General features: G+C 43.3%; 2 protein-coding genes across 6 annotated transcripts in view; one reads left to right on the top strand and one right to left on the bottom strand.

Annotated features, from left to right (window-relative positions):
- LOC137428719 (interferon regulatory factor 5) overlaps positions 1–16,390 on the top strand; it is a 93,570-nt gene extending 77,180 nt beyond the window's left edge. For 3 of the 4 annotated variants that reach the window (XM_078777316.1, XM_068118622.2, XM_068118627.2), the window contains 2 exons: positions 2,019–2,128; positions 15,920–16,390. In XM_078777316.1, the coding sequence (XP_078633442.1) occupies positions 2,019–2,128; positions 15,920–16,054 (245 nt within the window). In that variant the 3' untranslated portion in view covers positions 16,055–16,390. The remainder of the gene's footprint in view (positions 1–2,018; positions 2,129–15,919) is intronic. The other variant, XM_068118633.2, reaches the window with a different exon arrangement.
- A 314-nt stretch (positions 16,391–16,704) lies between these two features.
- Positions 16,705–25,730, bottom strand: part of LOC137428701 (E3 ubiquitin-protein ligase TRIM33) — a 182,793-nt gene continuing 173,767 nt past the window's right edge. For both annotated transcript variants that reach the window (XM_068118606.2, XM_068118614.2), the window contains exons 18-19: positions 24,167–24,304; positions 16,705–18,124 (exon numbers count right to left, since the gene is read on the bottom strand). In XM_068118606.2, coding sequence (XP_067974707.2) covers positions 17,810–18,124; positions 24,167–24,304 — 453 coding nt within the window. In that variant the 3' untranslated portion in view covers positions 16,705–17,809. The remainder of the gene's footprint in view (positions 18,125–24,166; positions 24,305–25,730) is intronic.

Below are 25,730 nucleotides of genomic sequence, written 5' to 3'. Positions count from 1 at the left end.
CAGCCCAAACGGTCACCCCACCACCTCCAGCTTGGACTATTGGCACTATACAATCTTTGTTGTAGGCTTCATGCACTTGTCTGCGCACTCGGACGCGGCCATCATGACGACAGACCAGAAATCTAGACTCGTCACTGAAGATTACGTGATTCCAGTGTCCTGGCTGCCATTGACAGTGCTCTCTGGCCCACTGCAATCGGCACTGGCGGTGTTGTCTGGTCAGGCGTGGCTTTCTCAGAGGACGCCTGGCACGATAGCCTGCTTGCACCAGTCGTTGGTTGACTAGCCTTCTGGATACAGGCACATTTGTCAGTTGCTGCCACTCAGCCCTCAGCCGATTAGCTGACTTGGTACGGCCATTGCGGACTAACCGGTGCAGCTGGCTATCATCCCTCCTTGTGGTTCTGCGGGGATGCCCTGGCCTCGGTATTAGAGTAGGGACACCCCTCTGAGCATTTCGTTTCAGGATCTTTGACACCTGACCTTGAGTGATGCCATACTGCCGAGCAATAGCACGGTCTTTCATGCCGTAATTTCGTAAAGCCACCACTCCATGACAAACAGCATTGTCGAGTTGACGGACCATCTCCAGAGGAAGCGGCAATAACTTTTGGAGACGTGCAGCAGTTGTTTTCCACTAATACAGTACGCAACAACCCTTGTATACCCGACTGTGAAGCCAATCGTCAAATGCACCTGTCCGTACATTTTGCCACGCCACCTGTGATATAATCCTGTTGTTGACTTCTTGCTGCGACAGACAATCAGTGACATGATTCTTTTAACAAATAAATCACCAAAGTGTAAAACAAACTCACCAGATTGATATACTGAGTTAAGAAAGTAAACCCAAGTCAAGAAAAAAAAAAAAAATTCCATATTAAATGCCAAGTCTGTATATACAGGGTGATTCACATACGACGTACTACTTTGTTTTTGAATAACTGTGTTGCGTGAACCGATTTACTTGTAATTTGCAGCACTTATAGACAAATGTTCCCCATTTATTTTGTGAAAATTTCATTTAAAAACAATTGATACAAGTTTAGTTATTGGTCTCGATATGGCAGCCGTCATTTTTGATGATGGGAAACAGCCTGACTTCTTGCCATGACATGACATGTCGATTAACATGTCGATTAAATTGCTCTTAAACGTTGATAATTATGGAACCGGTCTTCGAGTCAGCTTTAGACATTTTAGCAGCATAATGTAAAGAAAAAATCGGCAAGAATGGCAAGTTACAACAGTCAGGAGCGTGCAAAAGCTGCAACCTGGTATGAGGCCACAAAAAGCTTATCGAAGTGAAACGACGTCTTCGAACGGAGTTTGGTCGAAGCTGGGTGCTGCCAAGCAATGTCCAAAGTGTACACGACTCGACCAAGAGACTTGCTGGAACTCAAGCACCGCATCAGGAATGCCTTCTGGGAGATCACTCATGAAATGCGGCAGAAAACCATGCTCGAATACAAGCAGAGACTTCCGAGTGATCGAAAATGACGGCCGCCATATCGAGACCCATAATTAAATTTGTATCAATTATTTTTTAATGAAATTTTCACGTAATAAATGGGGAACATTTGTCTACAAGTACTGCAAATTACAAGTAAATCGGTTCAAGCAACACAGAGTTATTCAAAAACAAAATAGTACGTCGTATGTGAATCACCCTGTATATAGATACACAGTGCCTTCAAAAAGTATTCACACCTTGACTTTTTTTTCACATTTTATTGTGTTACAGCATGAATTTAAAATGGATTAAATTGAGATTTTTTTTTGTCATTGATATACACGTAGTAAGTATATTTCAACAGTCAAAAAGAATCCAACACCTTTGCTATGACACTCCAAATATGCTGGTGGAATGCAATTACTGTACTTCCGTACAATTTTATGATTAACTTGTAGTTGGCAAATGCATATGTTTACTTTGAAAGGGTGCCTTATATTTAATGAAATTAACAGCTGCTTCACACATTTAATACTCCATCCCATTCCTTCCAACCTATCACCAGATTTGCATGCCTTCAGGGAAGGTGCAACAATACCCTTGTCTGCTCCAGATTACGAGGTCACGCTCATCTTTGGAACAACACGGCTTATTGGGAGCCCTGTTACTGTAAAGGTACCTTCATGCTTTGGGAATGTATGGCAGTTTAATTAACCTCCTTAATTGCAGGAAAATTGGGCTGGCAGGATAATCTAGTGTTACGTGTACTCTCTGAGCTGTCAATCCTGGGTTTGAATCCCAAAGCAGCTATAAATTATCATCCTGGTGTTTCACAGGCAGGGTGAGGCATCATTGTGTATCCAATCCCTTAGATGCACGTTAAACTGGGTGGCTCTTCTGCCAGAAAATAATGAATCGATGTTAAAAATCTCATGGTGTCCTTTGTGAAGAGTAGGCGATGTAATGCCGGCACCCTGGCGAAATTCCAAATTCCTGCTCTAACCTACAGGGAGCACTTTTGATAGTGGTGACATGGCAGCCAGGGTCTTAAAACCTAAAGAACAGCAGCTATTGGCAGACGTAAAAAATAGCTTTGTTGGTGACCTTAAAACTCACCTACATAGACAATCGAATTTCAGAATGTGTGATTACCACATTGTCATTTTCTGTTCATACTTGATGGTGAACAGTACACTTGGCAAGGTATTGCCAAGCAGATAGTACAGAATTTCCTAACCCAACTGCCATCTCGTCAGGAATGGATGAGTGTCAAGATATTGTCGCATCCCCTGGGTTACGACCCCTGGGTGACGAATGACCGAAACGAGCTTTATCTCCGAGGAGTACTTCGAACCTTGGCGGGATTGTCTTGGCGTGCGCGGGAAAGGCCCGAAGCCTTGTCTGATGCTGGGATTCATAGCGGACAGCCGTGTTTGCCGCTCTCCTTTGTTCTGGCTTGGTTGCGGGTGCTTGTGGGGAAGAGACTGACTGCACAAGAAAGGTTCAGAGCAGTCGGCATCGTGGGAAGTACCTCACATTGGGACGTCGAGGAGCGCGACTCCACGCCATTTTTGTGCGCTTCCCACGCGTTGGTTTGGGGGCGACGAACATATCCAAGCCCTCGGCTGAACTGCAAAGCTGAGTTCTGGCCGATTACCAAATCTTTTTATTTCTCCCCGTGTCTGTAATTGAGTCAGTATGGAGGAGGGTCCCTCACCTTAGCCTATTACTATTACTTTATTTACCTCAACATTTTTATTGTGCTTGCATTATTTTCATTAAATCATTATTTGTTGAATTTTACTTTTCTTGTCTTGTTTTTTTGTCTGTGGGTTCGGATTAACCCAGTGTCGGCCGTCCGATCAGATAAGGCTTCGGGCCTTTCCCCCGCGCGCCAAAGACAATCCCGCCAAGGTTCGAAGTATGCCTCGGAGTTAAAGCTTGTTTCGGTCATCCGTCACTCAGGGGTTTTAACCCCAGGGACGCAACAATTGGTGTCAGGAGTGGGATTAGAACCCTTTAAAAAAAAACCAAAAACTGGTCAATAGAGTGGGATTCGCACCCCGGACACCGAGTGTCTCACAGGATTGGAATCCCACTCGACAGACACCAGTTTTTTTTATTTTCAGAGGGTTCGAATCCCACTCCTGACACCAGGCATACTTCTAACTTTGGTGGGATTGTCTTTGGCGTGCGCGGGAAAGGCCCTTAGCCTTATCTGATCAGACAGCAGACACTGGGTTAATCTGAACCGACAAATAAACAAACAAACAAAGAAATGAAACAAGACAAGAAAACGAAAAGTAAAATTCAACAAATAATGATTTAATGAAAATAACGCAAGCACAATAAAAATGTTGAGATAAAAACTAATAGTAATAGGCTAAGGTGAGGGACCCTCCATTTGGACTCAATTACAGACACGGAGAAATAAAACAAAATAAAACGATTTGGTAATCGGACAGCACTCAGCTTTGCAGTTCAACCAAGGGCTTGTTGATGTTCGTTGCCCACAAACCATCGCGTGGGAAACGCACAAAAATGGCGCGGAGTTCCTAGACGTCCCAACGTGAGGTACTTCTCGCGATTCCGACTGCCCCGAACCTCTCTTGTTCAGTCTCTTCCCCACAAGCGCACACGAGCCAAAGATGTGCCACCTCCTGCGACCAAGCCAGAACAAAGGAGAGAGCGGCAAACACGGCCGTCCTCTGTGAATCCCAGGATCAGAAGAACATGCGACCGCCTTCAACGAATGCCAGCACCAGAAGAGTGAATGTGACTGCCTCCAACGAACGCCAGGACCAGAAGAGTGAATGTGACTGCCTCCAACAAACACCAGGACAAAAGTGCCCAAGATTGCGAGACGAATTCTTCTCGCTCTCCTAGCTCTCAAATGTTCGACGACTGACGTCACACTCTATCCAATCACCAAGCTCTGGTCATCACTCCATGGCTTCGTAACGAGTCATGAAGCTCGGGGCGTGGCCTGTCAATTCCGGTCCTCCGAGGTGGAGCCTAGCCGTCTTTCGGGAATGTTCGGGGGCGGGGTTCCCTTGCCGATCAGCAAATGCTGTTTCTGTCGGCCCTGGCGGAGTGGTTGGGCTAATGGAGCCCATCGCCTGGCTTTCTGAGGCAATACATACTGGGGATTATTAACCATAAGCCCTATAATTAATTAGCACAAAACCACCCTCCTTATGGCGACAAGCAAACACTCTTAACCTGAACATTTACCCTGCGTATGTACATCGAGATGGATTCTTCTTCTTCATGTCACACAATCCATACTAAAACCTACACATTCTGAACTTTCCTAAGGTATTTCTTCACCTACCCCCACAAACGTAACAATATTTATGGTTCACGGACATTGTGGAGAGATAAATCCTAATTGTCCATACACGATTGATGGTCAGTGTTTAGAGTGCTTTCCAAAGAATTTCTGTGCACACCCTCGGCTTGCAGAAGATGCTTATCCAACTTGAGGTGACGAAGCCTTGCTGATGATGGGTATTTTGCGACTGCCACCTCATCGGGAAGGGATGTTCAGGTTGACAATCGCAACATTGTACCACACAATCCATGGCTGCTCCGAAAGTATCGTTCTCACATCAATGTGGAATAGTGCTTAAATCAAGGCCACCAAACACCTTTATAAATACATTAATAAAGGTAATGATGAGGCTACGATTACATTCCAGCCTGGTGAAGATGTCAGTCGCATTACAAAATCCTGCCCATCCCCTGTGACGGAAAAAGTCTACGTTTTTGATCAAACTACTGCTTTTCATGTAATCAAAGAACAGACACATTGAGAAAAGGAGGCATAATATACATTGAGGCACTGGCAAGATATTCCTTCTTCATGTTATACTTGCATATAAGTAAGATGTCAAAAATTGCACAGCGATTGCCAGGGCTTCATTTGGGCATTGCTGCAACGTTTTAAAAACTTGGGCAAACTGTACACTCTCGATTCAAGTTAGTTTCCTCCAGATGAAAATTCTACCTCGAACATAACCCCACGAGATATGATCAGATGTATTATTAAAGCTGCAGACCTAACATTATGAGATGAGGCTATAATGAGTCATTGATATCTGCTACAAGCTTTTGATGGTTCTCTTCAAAACATGTTTAATGATTTCCTTCTCAGAGGTAAACTCTTGATTTTTTGGGTTGACTTGCGACAAAACCCCCCCAGTTGTTAGCCGAGGATGTTGGCTGATCATCGTTGATGCTTGTTTAACCAGATCCACTGTGGAGGCATTGTAGGATTTCTAATCCTCATACCAACATGCACGTTCTCATTCGACCCAATGCAGGTGATGACGAGACCCGTGTGAGGTTAGATCGATATTTCAATTGGTTTCTGGAGCTAGGAGAGGGATGAGTCGCCATGGCAGAGAGCACTTGTCATACGGGCCACCACTGCTCGGTGTTGATTCTGAGGATGCACTTATCGACCATGTTTATGTTGGGTTGGAGCACCCAGCTATTCAGTTTCTGGCTGTGCCTCCTTAAGGGTGTAGTACTGGTGAACAGGTGATTTTTTTTTTTTTTTTTTTAAGCTGAACAGTTTCTTTATCGTCTTATAAACAAGAATCATGCTATTAGAGGTCATAGAAGTACCCCTAATTATTGAAAAATTCAAATTTCAATTCAATTCAATATAATATTTTGCATGAAATTTGTTATAACTTGGGAAATGCATCATTCTTTTGGGCTGAAATTTGGACAGGATATTCAGAATATCACTTCCTTTAAAATGATGAAGGCTTTTGTTTATAGGAGTAGCCATTGTGGATTTATTGAAGGACAACCAAGTTTTATCTGGTAATTGGCATAATTAGCTAATTAGTGAACATTTGACATAATTTCACAAAATCCTCATCAGGTAGTAGAGTAACACATGTATAATACATGTACCAAGTTTTGTGTGAAAAGAATGATAGGTGACATAGAAGATAGAAGTAGAAATGTGTTCTTTGTTTTTCCTTGTTTTTTATTGGCGGTCTAATTTATGCAAATTATATGCATGTAATATGACAAAAAAGTGTTGAAACTGGTCTGAGTTAAAGCCAAGATTATATCTTTCAAGAAAAACTGAAAATTAGATATTAACTTGACTTTGTTTTTGTGTAAAGGCCTCTCAAAGGTACCTATGTAGTTTTCTCAATTTTTCACCAGTACCACACCCTTAATCTCACCATAGACTGCGTCGTTGCAGTTTCGTCTCATAAGATCATTGAACACCGACTTCGTGAATTCTTCCTTATTTAGGCGTACAGATTCTGTGGATGAAGTTCAAGCAGTTTTATATCCTTCCGGGTACCTCAATTCAACAAATTTGTCAGGAATGCCATCACAAAAGACGTCTTTGAAAGTTATGTTACTGCGAAATATTGAGTCACGGTGGTCACTGTAATGGCACTAGTTACATTTTGGTTTCCGTGTCAGATTATATTTAGGAGGCAGATGCTTGGTCTCCCCTGGACCCAAATTGTGCATCTCCAAGATCATTCTCTCTCTCCTGGACTGAGCCATTGCCAGTTTCCAGTTTGACCTCCATTTTCTATGACTATCGACAACAGTCAGGGACAAAGCCTTCACCGCTGTGGTTTTTCCACCCACTAGCATATTCACATACAGACTGTGGTTTCTTGCTGGAATCTGAATTGGAGATCCACGGAAATTAAAAAAAAATCTTTGCCAATCAGTCGGTTTCAGAAATCAAGGGCACCAAGTGGTATCGTGCAACAGCTGTGACAACTTCAGCACTACTTAATAAGAAATGTAGAGTTTAATTTACTACTTTAGCCAAGCTTATTCACTGACGCTAGGCTCCATGATATACCAAACATGAGTGATATTTCTCTGTAGCACTTTTTAGGTCATCTCATCTGGATTATATATATATATATATCAGTCACTATGCGACCTTCATATCAGTGGAGAACCGCCAGCAAGGTGTCCCATACAGCTGCTGCTGCACCTTGCTGGGAGCGATACGCACTGCCTGCCACACGGTAACGTTATCTCTGGTATCCACTCATCATATGGAGTCGACCTGGTTGCGGTTGGGAGTTACTAATTATGGTATCTGTAATCTGGTTCTTCAACCTAATGAGCGGACAACATGACGTCATCGCCATGCATGTCCGCATTGCCTGCAAAGCTCCAGAGGAACCATCTAGCAGTGCGTCATTACGGATTATAAATCCAGATACTGTCACAAGTGCATGCAAAACTCAGTTACCGACCTGGTTTCGCCCTTGTTGGGGCTTACAAGTGTATGTAAGCCTCACTGCGTTGCCCTGATGAAGCCCCAACAAGGGCGAAACCAGGTCGGTAACTGTGAGTTTTGCATGCACTTGTGACAGTATCTGGATTTATAATCCGTAATGACGCACTGCTAGATGGTTCCTCTGGAGCTTTGCAGGCATGCGGACATGCATGGCGATGACGTCATGTTGTCCGCTCATTAGGTTGGAGAACCAGATTACAGATACCATTATATATATATATATATATTTTTTTTTGTATACAAGATCGACGCTCGTGTAAGGGCTAACATTAATCACAAAAAAAAACGGACACAAAACATACAATAAAGGGAGCGGGAGACAAGATGAAGAGAGAGAGGAAGCACACAAGTACAACAGTAGAGAAGAGGGACAACAGAAGATCTGTGGGAGGGAGAGAGCTTGGGGGGAGGAGGTATGGGAAGAGGGGGGAAGGGTGGGAGAGGTATAAAACACATGGACACTGATAGAACTTCCAGGAAAGAAAGAAGTCGGTATTTCAAAAAAAGTGGATCTGGGGTGAATTAACGGGGGTAGAAAAGATCAAGGTTTTCAGAGATTAACTCATAAAATGGGTTGTGATGTCCGGATGTCTGTCTGTCCGGTCGTCCGTCTGTCCTTACATCAACTTTTTGCTATTTTTGCTACTCCTCCCTTGTCACCCTGCCCATTGTTCTGAAAGTTGACATGTGAATACAAGACAGAAGCCTGCACATCAGTCGGGCTTAGATTGTTCGATTTCGGATCAGGGGGCTCCTATTCCCCAAGTTTCCCCAATTCAGCAGAGGTCTGAACTACAACCTCAAGAGAGGACCGTCAGCCCACTCGGGGCTATTTATACTCAAACTGTCATGGGTCTCCATCTTTTGAATCTACAGTGGAAAAACCTTAAATTATGGCTGAGGCCGAGTGAAGCGAGATTCATTATTCTTGATATGTGAAACACCCTGCAACAAATGCCAACAGAAAACAGACTTTTTGGAATTCCGGCTGCATTTTCCATCCAATCATGATGCAACTTTGTTGGAAAAAAAAAAAAAAAAGTAGCCAGGGTTAGGTGCTTCCATGTTGAAAGCTTTATGTCAATTGCTCAAGTGGTTGTGAAGAAAACGAATTTAAAAGCAGATAAAGGTGAAAATTTGAGGGTGGAAGGATAAAAAAAAGTGAGGTCCTCACAAAATGCGTGTCAAGGATGGTTGTTGATGCGATTTTCATTTATTAGTGCTCTTACGGAGATAAATTTGTCCCATTTCATTCTCCTTTGCAGTTCTTAACATAAAACCACAGCTATACCGACAATGTTTGTCAAATGCAACATATTTTCTTTTGACTAAACCCAATACAAAAGCTCCCAAGCAATGAAGAGAAAATGAATGATAATTATGGGACCAGGGGAGGTTATTTTGATCATGTCAGAGAGGGAGACAATCTGGAGTGGTGGTGATGAAAGGAAAAAAAACAATATTGATGGAAGGCAAGGCCAAAGTGGACCAGGGACCATATAGAAGTGGCGTAGAACCTGTTGTGTTAATATTCCTGTCTATATGATTCATATGGTCTACATACAAGCCTCTCTCCGAACAACAACACAACAACAGGCATTTTAAGGCCATTTTCCCTGCTAGAGCGGGGGTTATCCTTGCGGTCCCCATGACAATCTTCTCCATTTTGCCCTATTTTCTGCATCTCCGCTTGTTAACCCACTTGCCCGCATTTCTTCTTCCACCATCTTCAGCCAAGTCTTTCTCAGTCTTCCCCATCCTCTACTTCCTTCTACATTCATTTCCATCACTCTCTCAACCAGTCACTTTCATCCTTCCTCAACACATGACCAAACCATCTCAACCTGTTCCTCTTCACAGCATCCATCACAGGCTCTATTCCCATCATCTTTCGCAAATCATCATTTGTCTTCCTCTCTCTCCCAACGATACTCCACACATCCACCGAACCATTCGCATTTCCACCCTTTCCAGCCTTCGTTGCTGCTCTACGTTCATTACCCATGTCTCGCTCCCATAAATCATAACACTTCTCACACATGCAGCATACACCTTTCCCTTCAGCTTCAACGACACTCCCCTCCTCATCAGCACGCCACTCAGTTCCTGAAACTTCTTCCATGCACATCTCACTCGAGCAACCGTTGCCGAATCTGATCCACCTTCTCCATTCAGCATATCTCCTAAGTAGCAAAATGTTTTCACACCTTCCAGCTTCACGCCGTCTCCAAGATCCAACTCAACATTAATGAATGATTAATTATTATCAATTAAATAATGAGGGATGGTGCAACTCCACCTGCAGAATTTTTTTTAATGATAATTATGACGGCATAGGTCGCGTGGTTTGGCCGCCATCTTGGAAAAACCGAAAAACTTTGCACCTCTATATCTCTGACAGCACTGAATAGAAAAAATTGAGACATGGCTCATTGTAAAGAACTCTCCATGGGGAATAAAATATGTTGATGTCATAGGTGCCTCCATTATGACGTCATAATTCGACAAGTACAAAACTTTGTCCGATCAAGATGAAATTACTTGAGCATAATGTGGGAATAAATTAGTTGAGAAAAAAAAATGATGACGTCATCGGTCACATGGTTCGACCGCCATATTTGTTTTAACACAAAAGCCTTAAAAACCACAAACATCCTGGCAAGGGTTTGCAATCTCTGATTGCTCTTTCTTGTTAGTTTTGGTGGGCACTGCAAAGGAAGGTTCGTGTTTCGACATTGAAGGTTCGTGTTTGCGTAAACATGTTTCCAAATGAACCACGACAAATGGGAACCCGACAACATTTAATGATTATATGACATTTATCTACAAAGGTGAATGTTTTGCTGTGGCTTTAGACAAATCAAATATGACACCAGTGAAGGCCGAGGCCTTTGTCTTTTGTAATCTTAATGCCTAGGTCACACATAGGCGGATATTTTGGCGACTGCCGGCGATCAAGATTTTTCGGCGACTACTGGCGATGTCGGGCGGTCAAATATGGTCAGGCGGCAGTATGGCGACTGCAGGCGGCCACATTGCGCCTGCATTGCGACGACGCCCCGAGTGGGATGGCGACTGTCGAAGATCGACGACGACTGCATTGCGGATGCACGGCGGCAGCGTGGCGACAGTCTGGCGGCTAGATTACGACCGATGGCGGATCGCGACGACTGCATTGGGGCCGGGTGGCGGTTTACTCCGACGTCCGCAAGACTGCAATAAGACCGCCGGCGATTGGAGACGATTCACACATGATGATTGTGTGATCACACACAATCATTCACACATGATTCACACATCAAGAGACGATGTCTACACCGAACCTGCCACCAGCTGACGATGACGATGACTCTGGCAGTCAGGATTATTGACACATTAGTGATTACTTGTGGATATTTGTGCTATTGGATACTTGTGCTGTGCTATTGGATACTTGTGCTATGAACATTGTGATTCATTATTGGATACTTGTGCTATGAACAAATTTGTATTTAATATGAACAAATAAATTTGTTTGTATTAAATATAAATTTCAAAATTCACTGTTTCGTCCTCGCTACAGGCACACATCAGACGGCTAAAGCTACCGTTAGTGTTTCTATTTTGCATTTAAAAAAAAAATCTTTATTTCTCTATTTTACATTTCACTTTATTCATTTCAATGATGTATGACATGAAGCATAAAGATGTTTGATGTACAATAAGAAAGTTAATAAAGATGTATCATTGTAATGTAATAATCAAACTTTTCTGCAGGGAGAGAGAATGGAAATAAAGTCCAACAAATTATTTCCACTGGTCCCAAGTCCCATAAATAAAGTTTCCAAAGGACCAAAGTCCCAAAAATAAAGTTCCCAAAAGTCCCAAGTCCAAACAATAAAGCCATATCCTTGTCGGCACCACAGGACCTCACTCCACGGAGACCCTCACACCATCCTGTCTTGCCATGGAATGGAGTTCAGCATGAGCCAGCAGTAGGTCATTCGCAGCAATATCTTGGTCCAGTGCTGCCAAGTCATTCAGAAGGACCAGCTTCATCCTATGTTCATCATCCATGATAGATGTTGGTAGAGAGACCCTTGGTAGACCTTGACCATAGAACATACTGCAGTGAGCTGAAATGTCCACCCCTATTTATACCTGGCCAGAAAATCGTGGTATGTCGTAATGCAGTCGTATCTCTGTCGCCAATGGCCGTAACTCAGCCGCCACTAGTCCTACTGCTGTCGTCGTCAGTCTCCCATAGCCGCAGGGGAGACGTGACAGTTCTTCTGTAGTCGATATGCAGCCGCAACAGTGTCGGCCCGTAGTCGGGAAGATGCCGCAGGAAGGCCGTATGGCATTCGCATCTCTGCCGTGCTAGCTGGTGGGGTGATTGCGGAAGACTATGAGCGACTGGGTTGCGGCCGCTTTACGCTCTTATTACGGATACCGACGACAGCATGGCGGTTCCATCACGACAGCATGGCGGATTTTTTTCCATTGCGACTGAGTGCGCCGTTTTTAAACATTTTAAAAACTTTTTGGCCCCTTTGCGACTCTTGCCGACTGCAGCCGACCTGGGGAGGATAACCACGACTACAGGCGACCGTCCATTACGGTTTCATTACGATTGTCGGCGGATGGTGGCGATTTTTTCAGTCGCCAGTAGTCGCCGACAAATCCGCCTATGTGTGACCTAGGCATAAGTGTTGTGTGGAAAATGTTAATTTTTTTTAGCAGTGCACCAGCCAGGTTTCAGCTTCGACGGCATCATTCATAAGAAATTCGACAATACGCAAGGACACCCCACAATATCTATATATATATATAAAACACAGTTTGTGTGTGTGTGTGTGTGTGTGTGTGTGTGTGTGTGTGTGCGTGTGTGTGTGCGTGTAATGTTACCGATAGACTCCAAAACGGAGAGGCTCACGTGCTTGATATTTGGCATAGACATGGCCATTGAGCCTGGGACGAACGTGGCTGAGACCATATTTGACGAGATCCATATTTTTTATTCATATTTGCCTCAGCGCATTTCAGCAAAGTACCCGCTAATCTCAGCCAGTGCGAGCAGCTCGCTGATTCGCTCAGAGCGATCACGTGATGTTCCATCCCATCACACGTTTGCACGTAATTCAGGGCGAAAAGCCATTGCGTTTTTTCACCTTTATGCGATCGTGTTTTGTGTCGATTTTGTGCGATATGAATTAAATTTTAATTCATATTTCGTGTTTTCGAATACGAAGGATTTCCCCTTTCGATTTCGAATACGAATCGAATACGAGCTTGTCGAGAGGGCGAATGTACGGGTTGGGAATGTACGGGTCTCCCCTCCCCCACCGGCAATGCCGGGTACTTCTGCTAGGATCACGTGATGTTCCAACTTTGCCGCCATAATCTCACAGTTATGCGTTCGCACATAATTCAGGTTTTTCACATTTCAGCGAGGAACATTGCCATTCACACCACATAGGTTTTTTTTCACTTTCATCTGATATTTGTGATTTATTTCAAACAAACTGTATTTCCCATCTACGCGGCCATGTATTCCTATTAACGTTATGTAAAGTACATAAATTGTGTGGATTACATCATTTCTGGATGTGATCAATTGCCAGTAACCATCTATATCCCTCCCCTCCTCCCCCTCCCTTTCCCTTTCCCCCCTCCCCCTCCCTTTCCCCCATGCCCCTCCCTTTCCCCCATGCCCCTCCCTTTCTGCCCTACAACTTCCCCCTCGCTCCTCCCTTTCCCCCCTATCCCTTCCTTTCTGCCCTCTCCTCCCCCTCCCCCCTCTCCTCCCCTCCCTCCTGTTCCCCTCCCCTCCCCCCTGTTCCCCTCCCCTACCCCCTTCCCTCCCCTGCCCGGCAATGCCGGGTACTTCTGCTAGTAACAGATATTGGAGTCGAAAAGATCTTCAACATCCATAACCTGTCAGCAGACAAGCTTATCTAAATGGGGGATGGTGCATTCATTGATGCAATCAATGCCGCTGCCGGCAAAGCAATAGACAGTTCATCATCAGGCACAATCGTGTTTAGCTCGAAAGACTTAGTTGCATATGAACCAGAGCTGATGTCACAACATGATTCGACCCATAAATTGAAGAAAAACTTTCTTCTATTTTTTTTTGTATACAGAATCGAGGCTCGTGAAAGAACTAACTTATTTCACAAACAAATCAAACAGACAAACAAAATATATAAAAAGAGGGAGCGGAAGACAAGATGGGGAGAGAAGGGGAAGCACACAAACACAACATTTGAGAGCAAGATGTGGGGGAGGAGGCGTGGGAAGGGAGGTGGGAGAAGTATAAAACACAAGGACACCAAGGACTTCCAGGACAGAAGTTGGTATTTCAAAAAAGTGAATTTGGGGTGAAATTAGCAGGGGTAGAAAAGATCAAGGTTTTGGATGGGGGAAGATAAGAGATGGTGGTGAACAGCTGTTTTAAAGACCTGGAGGGTGGAGTGGGATTGAAGGGAGTAGGGGAGTTTGTTCCAGAGGCGGGAGAAAAGAGGAGTGAAGGTGAGCGGAGAGTCTTGATTTTGGCAGTTTAACCATAAGAGGGTTGCAGGCAGATCTTGTGTGACCTGTAGGAATATTTGGGGGACAGAGCCCAAAGAGAGCTGGGGGGGGGGGGGGGGCAAGGCCAGAGAGGAGTCGGTAGAAGGCGGAAAGACCACCAACCTGCCTGCGGTGAGTGAGTGAAAGGCCTTTGGAGTTTGCTTCATCGCGGGAGATTCCAATGATTCTGAACGCTTTGGTTTCAACAGCGTGAAGACGAGCTAGGTGTGAGGCAGGAGCACCAGCCCAGAGGGGAGAGCAGTATTCCATAGAGCTGCGGATGAAAGCCTTGTAGGTGAGGAGCTCAGTTGTGCCAAGGAAGGACTTCGCACGACGCAGGATGCCCAGTCGGCGACTGGCTTTGGAGGCCAGATGTTATGTTGGCGGGAAGAGGGATTGGAGGTGGGAGGAACTCACTGACAATACAAAAAAGTTTTTTTCACGTTTGGTACCTCTGCTACCGAAGGTGGATGGAGGTTATGTTTTCACCCCTGTCTGTGAACAAGATATCTAAAAAGCTTGTGGACGAATTTGGACGAAATTTGGTGGAGGGGTTCGGTATGGGACACAGACGAAATGAGTAGATTTTGGTGAAGATCCGGATCTGAGAATTTTTAAAATAATTCTTCACCATTGAAAGATAGGGCAAAAACCGATATACAACACGATATCTCAAAGTTGTGGACGAATTCGGATGAAACCTGGTGGACAGGTTGGGTGTGTGACAAGGAAGAATTGATTCAATTTTGGTGAAGATTCGAATCCGGAACAAAGAATTTTTAAAGTGATTCGTCACCATTGAGTGATAGGGCTAAAACCGATATCTAAATGTTATGACGGGTTTGGACGAAACTTGGACAGGTCGATTGTGTAACAAGGCCAAATCGATTTAATTTTGGTGAAGACGTGAATCCACATCTGGATATGAGAATTATTTTTATTTTTTAAAAGTGATTCTTCAGAGTGATAGGGCCAAAAACAATATGTTACATGATATTTCAAAAAGTTGTGGACGACTTAGGGCAAAACTTGGTGAATGAGTTGGGTGACAAGAACAAACCGATTGGATTTTGGTTCATGTCGGATCCGGTCTATTATTGGGATACAGAACGTAAACTGTTCAGCCTGGTGGAGGTATGCTCTAGTATTAAACTCTAGTATTAAGTGCCATTCTAGTATTAAACATGTAAACTAGTTGTTACTTTAAAAATAATTGTACCCAAGATGGTTTCCATAGCTCTTCATAAACAACTTCCAAAGTGGGAATTTGTGTTTTCTTCTCGTATATCTTTGTTGACAGCGTTGGGATACCCAGTGTGGAATTATTTTCTTGGAAACATTTCTTGAGATCAATAGAGAAAGGCTCCACCTGAGCCGTATCATAACTACCATGAAATCACATTTGACTTGATCTTTTGATTTAATGTGATCTTCGAATCGTTTTACAGAAGTTCCCGAAGAATTTAATCTTTTTCGATTTGCAGTATGTTCGTTTGTTTGAACTGAAATCAACCAAAATATTGTGGCTAACAAGAACTACAAGGGGATCGTTTGAAAAAAAAAAAAAAAGGAAAATGAAGATTGTCACACCATTTATGCGTGTGCAGGTGTCTCATGTTCTGGCCCAGCTGATCGTGGAGAGGTCCAGGAATGAAGGTGCAATGTCACGCGAGGGCATCGAAATATCTGATCCCATACATGGTGACGGAGTTCACGATGTTCTGCAATGGCTGCACGAATAATACACAAAAGGCTTGGCAGGGATTGTGTCTGGTTATACCTGCAAGACATTGGCATTACACGAAGGGTAGTAATGATGGAAAAAAAGAAAGAAAAAAAAAGAAGCAACATCTGGAGTAGATACATCTTTTCTGGCTTGGAGAATGTTTTCTATGCATTGTAATATCATGTACATAAAAAGGTAATGATTTACCACCTCTTCCCTTCCTCTTGCACACTCCCCATCTACCTCCCTTCCTTTTCTCTCTCCACACTTCTCCTTTTACTTCTCTTTACTTATATTGTGAATTGTATCCCCCACCCTCTTTTTATTCACAATAAAATTAAAAAAACTTCGATTAACATCGTATTTAATTAGCCACAGTAATCAGCATGATGCATTGATATCGGAGTCCCGTAATATCACGTTTCTAGTGCAACAGGCCCAAACCCCGACCACACCAACAGCTTAGACTGATAACAGTGCCAGGGTGCAGACTTTACCTCAAGCCTGACATAGGGCACCCAAAAGGTATGGTCATGATCACATTAGTCAGCAAGTTTAACATGCTATTCCAAGGCCCAAAACATGAAAGCAATGAAACAATTTTTTTTAAACGAACATGGTGAATAACACCACCAACCACAAAAGAAAAAGCAAGGAGGGTCCCAGTAGTAGCCAGGTATTTATTTCGGCATACGTTTGACACGAAGTTTCGACTTCTCATCTGCAGAAAATAGTTTACAGAGTGGATTCTGTGGACTTCTGAAAAAGTGAGGTGGGGCCTCTACATTTGGAAATGAAAAAAAAGGAGAAGAGAAGGAAAGAGGTTGGGGGTGTAGGGGGCAGGGGGTTTGAAAATCTGCCATTTTCCAAATCTAATATACACGATATGGCCCCTTTTCTCTCTCCTACCTCCATTTTCAGCTTGGTGCTGAAAATATATGGCAGAGTGACATATACTGTAAAAGGTCGCCAGACTTCATTTTCATACAAAATCCTAATGCAACGAGGAACAGCACAAGCATAACTTACAGAATAAAAACACAACAAAGAAAAAATCTCCACGACTGGGGCTCAATGATACGCAGTGTTGCTGTCGGCAAACACAAATGCTTCCAACATTTTGTTTTTAAATAACTAAAAACTTTTTTCAATCGATAGTATTAAGACACCATTCATAAAGGATGGCAATTGTTAAAAGAAATATCTAAATAAATTACAAACCATTGTTGCTATTGAGTGCACTTCCAAAGACAAAACTGCATTAAATTAGATCATGATGTACAATAATGTGGAAATGTCACCGCTTGATTTTGTGTGACCAGATGTTTTCTGTATCAAACTCATTTTTTGCACATATTTGCTATATACACACAAACCACATTTATTTTATAGTCGGTCACATACAAATTTACAAACAAGGGTTCTGAAAACAGAACAGTACTCGGGTTTAGGATGCCTTTGCAGCATAAAAAACAAACGTGGCCGGAAAAGGTGTAACCTGCTGTGATCTTGAAGCGCAGCGTTTTCAAAATGATCCATGAATGCTGCCGTTGTTTTCTTGGCACCAGTATGTCTCGAGGCTACGAATGGATGCTTCACTGTCGTACCGAATAACCCTCTGCTGCACACCTTCACCTTTAGTCTTGGCCTGCGGCCTCTGCCGTGATAGTTTTCTCCACGGCGCGCTCGGCCGGTCGCAGGTTAAGCTCATCGTGAGTTTTTTTTTTTATGGTACCTGGCTGGCTGTGCTGCAGCGCTTCGATACGTGCACTCATCCACATAGTTCCTCTTCTAGCCGAGCCTTTTTCAAATCCGGACCATCGGCGCTGCCCAAGGAAGCTCGCCGTACTGGTGCCACCGCACTGCGCTCATGTCCGACTTGCTCTTCCTGACTACAAACTTCCTCGGACTCCTTTGAAAGCAGAAGCTTTCGAATCTCTGGATTCGGTAGACAGGGAATGTCCAACGCATCGAGTTGAGCACTGGTGCTCAAGAGGGTTGAATTGATGTTCGGGAAAAGCTCCCTTACTTGCTCACAGAAATGCGTACACATGATTTTTGCAACTTGGATTTGCTGTGGCTCAGTCTGCGGGAATGGTAAGAGGAGGAACAAGGGTAGGTGGAGAGGGGATCAACAGTGCATTATGTTTTTCAATTATACTTGTTTCTTCGACATGAGAATGCGAAAATTGACAGATTGCAATCTGCAATGAACAAGGAGGGGTTCATTGCAATGCTTAGGTCCTGCAATGAAAAAGTAAGCACTGCAATCGGTAAACATTTTAGCCATGATCATCTGCACACGACAACAGCTTTGTATATTTCTTCATTCTAACGGAAAAGCCTTTGCACCTTCCTGAGTGCCGAGGAATGCAAACCATAAATAAATAAAACACCTCCAATGACCAGAAGATCCAGGTACAAATATCTTGTTGTGTTAATATTCCTGTCTATATACAAGCCTCTCTATGAACCTGTATGAAAAATAAAACTTAAGCTCTTAAATGGAAGTTATTGCTGTTAAATATCAAGGTAACTAATAAATATATGGCCATGCTATGTCTGCCAGGAGAGCTCAGAAGCATACTCGCCTATCAGAAACAGAGTCTAGGTTCGATGACTCATTTACAAAGTGTCATCCTGGTGCTTTGCAGCACCGCATTGCACGAATGAGTGCACTGTCCTCAAGGATGAGCCAGGTGACCAACCTACTTAAATTTGTTAGAGATCCAACAATACTTTTTTTCAAAAGTAGGCCAATATGTGCCGATATCCTGGCCAAATTCCAAATCGCTTCTCAGACTACTGCTGAAAAGCATAATGGCAAACCATCCATTGTATTATCTGCCTTGTGGATATTTCAGCAGCATTGAGAGCATGCTTTCGGGACAAATAAAAACATGTTGTTTAGGAATAACAATTTTAACGAAAAAGAGCAATCAGAGATTGCAGACCCTGCCAGGATTGGTTTTGGGTGGTGTGTCGATGATGTATTGATAACCTAGGTTTGTGTTCATACATGTGACATACACACCTTTTTGGTTTTATTGCATACGAGCTGTGTGCCCAACCCCCAGGGAGGGTCGAATTTGCGTATCACTTGCTGAAAAAAATGTATTGTCTGTGTTTTGCATGATTTTTAAATCTTCTCTATCTTTTTGCTGATGACTCCAGTCTCTGCCGCTCCATATCTCAACCCACAGATCGGCAGTCTGCAGCCTCCTCACTCTGCAGACCTGGATAAAATCACAACCTGGTCAAAGAAGTGGAACATGTCTTTCAATCCTGACAAATCTCACACTCTCACAATGTCTCTCCAAAAAGACTGTGAAAAACCCTCCCATCTACTTTCTCAACAATCGTCTCCAAGAAGTTCTGTCAATCGAGCTTTTGGGTCTCACTATCTGCCATGATCTTTCCTGGGAAAAACACATTTCTGTCCTCCAAAGCCAGTCGCCGACTGGACATCCTCCGTCGTGCGAAGTCCTTCTTCGGCATTGCTGAGCTCCTCACCACATACAAGGCTTTCATCCTCAGCTTGATGGAGTACTGCTCTACCCCCTGGGCTGGTGCACCTGCCTCACACCTATCTCGGCTTCACGCTGTAGAAAGCAAGGGTTTTAGAATCATTGGTATCTCTGGAGGGGTTCAAAGGGTCTGGAGGGGTTCAAAGGGTCTGGAGGGGTTCAAAGGGTCTGGAGGGGTTCAAAGGGTCTGGAGGGGTTCAAAGTGTCTGGAGAGGTTCAAAGGGTCTGGAGGGGTTCAAAGGGTCTGGAGGGGTTCAAAGGGTCTGGAGGGGTTCAAAGGGTCTGGAGGGGTTCAAAGGGTCTGGAGGGGTTCAAAGGGTCTGGAGGGGTTCAAAGGGTCTGGAGGGGTTCAAAGGGTCTGGAGGGGTTCAAAGGGTCTGGAGGGGTTCAAAGGGTCTGGAGGGGTTCAAAGGGTCTGGAGGGGTTCAAAGGGTCTGGAGGGGTTCAAAGGGTCTGGAGGGGTTCAAAGGGTCTGGAGGGGTTCAAAGGGTCTGGAGAGGTTCAAACGTTCTGGAGGGGTTCAAAGGGTCTGGAGGGGTTCAAAGGGTCTGGAAGGGTTCAAAGGGTCTGGATGGGTCTAAAAGGTGCAAGTAGTGTAAAAGGTTGAGGTCTAAAGTTGTATAAAATTGTCTAAGGGTGTGTTCCAATAATAGTTAAGGGGTCTAAAGGGGTGTAAGAATCTAAAGGAGTACTAAAGTAAGTAAAAATGGTCAAAGGGTCAAGATGATTTAAAGGTCTAAAGGGTACGTTCCAATAGTACGTAATTAATTGATGTAATTGTGACCTATTGACCTCAAAAACAATAGGCTTCCCACTTTTAACCACCTCTACTAGGTGGTTAAGTTTCGTGAAGATCAGAGGTAAAATTGTAATGTGTAGACGACTGACATACAGACAGACAGATACAGACAGGACCAACCAATATGCAGTACTTGTGAATCTTCAATTCCGCAAGTAACAAAACAGGTCCAAATGTGAAACCTCTCCTCTGGTTACGGTAATGTAATGTTGCAAGTAATGTGCATACATCACAAAGCGGGCTCATCTCAATGCTGAGATAAATATGCGAGTCTGTTTTAACCTGTCACACCTGGATCCCGTTCCTACACAACGGATTTTTAACAAGTGAATAAAAAAATTTATGCTAAATTAAAACGGCAATGTAGGGATGGCAAACTACAGTCTAAAAAATATCCTAAACAAGATAGGGATGATGTTGGTTTAGAGAGTAGCGAACAGTATTGCCATCACATCATAATCCCTACATCACTGCCTCATTTACACTTCATCAGTTATTGCTTCAAGCTTCTACAAACACTCCACTGGTTACACCAGTACTTGATTACTCCTGTAGTGCAGCCACAAACTGAGACTCTACAAATTAGCAGCCTGAGTACAATGTTATAATATCAGTACATGATCATCAACTTCTTACAAACTGCATGAACATCTCTCATAACAGCATTCTATAATTATCTCCATTTGTGATTGGTTACTCTGAGTTGAAAAAAAAGAAAAGTAGGAAAGACAACTGATGCTGCAAGAAGTCCCTGAAATTATATTGGAGCTTCTTATCCTTATGCAGAAATGAAATATCGGAGCTTTTAATACTTTTAGCTCGGCCTAGCCCTCGGGCCTAGACAATAGTGTGGAGGCAGTGATGTAGGGATTGTTATGTGATGGCAATACTGTTCGCTACTCTCGAAACCAACATCATCCCTATCTTGTTTACGACCTTATTTATACTGTAGTTTGTCATCCCTACATTGCCTTTTTAATTTAGCAAAAAAAAAATTTATTCACTTGTTTCTGTTATTTTTTACAATGTGGAATAACACAATGGTATATGGTACTCATAGGATACCCAATGTTGGAGCAAAAGTGCCAAGATATCTTAGTCAGCAATGTCACAAACACTGCACATGTTCCGATATTGTCTTACGTAACCCTGACTATCCTGGATTTAACCTGTCACACCTGGATCCCCATTCCCTACACAACGGATTTTTAATATCAAGTTGAGGTTTGATGGAATTTTTAAATTTGCATTTGCTTTCTGCGAGACACCCACGTTTTACTCAGAAAATTGCACACTGCGCAACTAATATATTCAAACTGTGAGCATTCCAATGGGAGAAATTACAACAGCATGTCACAAGTTAATTCACAAATCGAGTGACCATGAAAAAACATGCCACAAGCGATAACTGTCCACAAAGGGGCGTGTCAACACAAACGAGACATGTGAAGCCATATTATTTGCTGCAAGAGTTATTACGTTTCTTGTTTATTTGTTTGACTAACAGACCACTATTTCAGAATGTCGAATGCTCAATATTTTTCCAAGGAGATGGCCCTGACCTCGTGATTGAGATTTATGGCTTCAAACCATTGATGAGGACAACAGCATGTGCAGAGGCGAGTAACCGGATGGAATCTAACCGGTTACAGATCAGGCTGTTTGCAAACAGGAAAGACTTGATTCCAGCAGCAATGATGTATTCCATGACTTTACTTATAATTCGGAGCACACTGGTCTGCAGTTGAGAAGTTCGGTTTTTGCACCGTTCGTGAGAACAGGAGCATTGTTAGCAGACTTTAAGGCAGAAGCTAGTTGGCCAAAAGAGGAAGACACGCGAAAGAACCGAGACAAAGAAGACACAAGGGGAACATTTGGTCTCGCCACAGATGCACGGTAGAGATCAGACAGAGTTTTCTTGGTTAAGAAAGCAATGGGTGCAAATGGGTAAGATGAAGACCGAGCGAGATGGGTTGGGTACACCAGATTTGAAGGCAAGTGTAGAGTTGAGACTTTATGCCTCATCTCATAGTCTGACTGGTTGGAGAGTCTGGATTTGAGATTTGTAAGATGATGTTATTCTGACTTGCTGAAGGATGGACAGACACTTGTTGCAAGTCTTGCAGAGTGACCAAAGTTGCCATCACTCGGGTTAACCTTCGGGTCAGTTTGAGAATGCAAAATATTCGACCGCAACTGCCTCGGCGTAGGCTTCTCAGTGACTTTTGGTACCGGCATATTACTTGCATTTTTTGCAAATGTCTATTCTCATTTTCTATCTCTGCAGCATTTTAATTGCATTACCTAAATCAGCATAAAAAATAATACTGCAAAACGTCACTTCAAAATGAGAACTTAATTCTCACCAGTATTTAGGCTTCCAGAACGCTTACTTGCACTGTGGCACAAACTGTTTCCTTCCATTTTTCTGATAGATTCCTCAAATGAAACAGCACACATGCCAGTGCCCATTTTTACATCTATTTGGATTAGTGAATTGTCATGGAGAAAACTTTGTTGGGCAAACAACAACAAAACAACACTTTGAGGAAAGGCTGGATCCGAGTTTCAACTTCACTGAAAATCGTGGTGTGATTGTTAAGTGGTTGAATAAAGACTTTCATTATTTGACCAACCAAATACGTATGTATTAAAACGAACATCTTTGAGGAAACATAGCTTGATAATTCCACCAATAAGGCCTGGCATTGGCTTAACAGTTAAGGTGGCTGGCTTAAGATCTTAGGGTTTTAAGTTCGAGCCCCTGTTGTGCGGTTGAAATAACACCTGTTGACTCAGCCTGTCATCCCTCCGAGGTCAGAAAAATGAGGACCAGCTTACTGGTAATGGGGGGGGGGGGGGGGGGGGGGGGCACTGCATGAGGGACACATCCACACTTCCAGAAGTGATGCAACCAGCAGCCACAGGCTGCATACGAAACAACAACTTCCACCAATTGCCTAACAGCAAAAATCACTTAGTATTATTAATTTGAAAAGTGACAAAAACGTTCCTGGAAGAACTTGCACACAAGTAAGTGAAGGGCTTGAGGAAAGAGGCACATTCTGGGGACATGTCCTCTGGATTTGTTTGTTTCATTTCCACTCCTTCCTTTCCCCTGATATAACTAGAAAATATAATTTGACGCAAATGCATTAATGGTTCTTCCACCACCCACATTACATGTCAAGCCACTGTAATGTTTGGTCTCAATTTAAAGGTCACATGAAAAATTTAAGGTCACATCAGAGGAAAAGATAAGTAGAAGAGAGAAAACATCAGATGCTGCTATAACTCGTTATGTTCTGCAAAGTTATTTTCAAAGGGCATATGACCTTCAATTTGTTAGAGCCAAAATTGAATCAGTTCATCTTTGTATTGCAGTTCATACTTGTACCAGGTTTGGTCAAAATCCCTTCTGTGGTTCACGAGTTATGGTGACAAAGATTTTCTATTAAAGGTCACATGACCATAGACCTTTTAAACCCTAAATCGAATCATTTCATTTTTGCATTAGTTCATACTTGTGCCAAGTTTGGTTAGAATTCTGATAGTACTTCACAAGTTATCATGGCAAGGAAAATTGCTACTCATGGACAGATGTGAAGCGGGATGGACAAGCCGAAAACAATGCCTTCCGCTGCAGAGGCATAAAATAATAAAATAAATAACTTTTCTCTCCGTTCACATTCACCACAGATAATCAGGAAGCCTACATGACCTGCATAATAACCATCAAAGATTTATTGTTTTTAAAATTTGCAGCTTTTCATGGAGCATCATTGCAGACAAAACGCATTACCATTGCAGACAGTGCAGACAGTGCAGAGCTGAGAAACGTATCCATGGCGGTGATGAAATTCCACCCACAGGCATATGGCACTGGCACTCCTTTTTCCAACTGCTTTCTGATCGACAACAGCTCTGCATGACGATTACTCTGACAAAATACACAACATTACAAAAGATGTTTCAGCACAAATGTTGCACAATTACAGGATGTTTTCATGAAGTTTTCATTACACCCTTGAAACAACAACCTTGTGCCAGAATTTTCAGTTTTGCAGTACTAACTCCATTACTTTATCACTGCTTATCAATTTTCATGAATACTCATTCGTACCGTTATTAATATTATTTTTTTTGCTCAAATACTTTTCAAACCCACCAAATTGAAAAGGCTATTTACTAACTCACGCAGATCACATTCAATCTGAAATGCATAATTTGCATAGTCCATACCAATTTTGTGTTTTCAAAAAGCAGAGCTCTTTATGTTAGCATTTTGATTAAATTTACATTTTGATTAGTAAATGAAAATATTGTCTATCCAGAAAACAAAACAGCATGACAATTGGTTTTAGCTGTCTAAAATTAGAAAAGACCTTGACATTTTTTTAAAGCGAAAAGTTACAATTAAATTTAAAAATCGACTCAAAGGGAACACCAGTGGAAAGCAAAACATAAATTAAACACCAATATGGAGAGAGGGACAGAGAGCGGGACGGTCAGAGAGAGAGAGCGGGAGAGTCAGAGAGAGAGCGGGAGAGTCAGAGAGAGAACGGGAGAGTCAGAGAGAGAGCGGGAGAGTCAGAGAGAGAGCGGGAGAGTGAGAGAGAGAGCGGGAGAGTCAGAGAGAGAGCGGGAGCGTCAGAGAGAGAGCGGGAGGGTCAAAGAGAGCGGGTGAGTCAGAAAGAGAGAGTGGGAGAGTCAGAGAGAGAGAGCAGGAGTGTCAGAGAAAGAGAACGGGAGAGTCAGAGAAAGAACGGGAGAGTCAGAGAGAGAGAGAGCGGGTGAGTCAGACAGAGAGAGTGGGTGAGTCAGAGAGTGAGAGTGGGTGAGTCAGAGAGTGAGAGAGAGAGCGGGAGAGTGAGAGAGAGCGGGAGAGTCAAAGAGAGAGCGGGAGAGTCAGAGAGAGAGCGGGAGAGTCAGAGAGAGAGCGGGAGAGAGAGAGAGTGAGTGAGTGAGTGAGCGAGAGAGACAGAAAGAGAGCGAGAGAGACAGAAAGAGAGCGAGAGAGACAGAAAGAGAGCGAGAGAGACAGAAAGAGAGCGAGAGAGACAGAAAGAGAGCGAGAGAGACAGAAAGAGAGCGAGAGAGACAGAAAGAGAGCGAGAGAGACAGAAAGAGAGCGAGAGAGACAGACAGAGAGAGAGAGAGACAGACAGAGAGCGAGAGAGACAGACAGAGAGCGAGAGAGACAGACAGAGAGCGAGAGAGACAGACAGAGAGAGAGAGACAGACAGAGAGCGAGAGAGACAGACAGAGAGCGAGAGAGACAGACAGAGAGCGAGAGAGACAGACAGAGAGCGAGAGAGACAGACAGAGAGCGAGAGAGACAGACAGAGAGCGAGAGAGACAGACAG

This window comes from Myxine glutinosa, chromosome 1 (genome assembly GCF_964187855.1).
Source record: "Myxine glutinosa chromosome 1, kmMyxGlut1.1, whole genome shotgun sequence".
Taxonomy (NCBI): Eukaryota; Metazoa; Chordata; class Myxini; order Myxiniformes; family Myxinidae; genus Myxine; species Myxine glutinosa.
The sequence above is the reverse complement of the archived record's forward strand: the minus strand, read 5'-3'. Positions and strand labels throughout refer to the sequence as shown.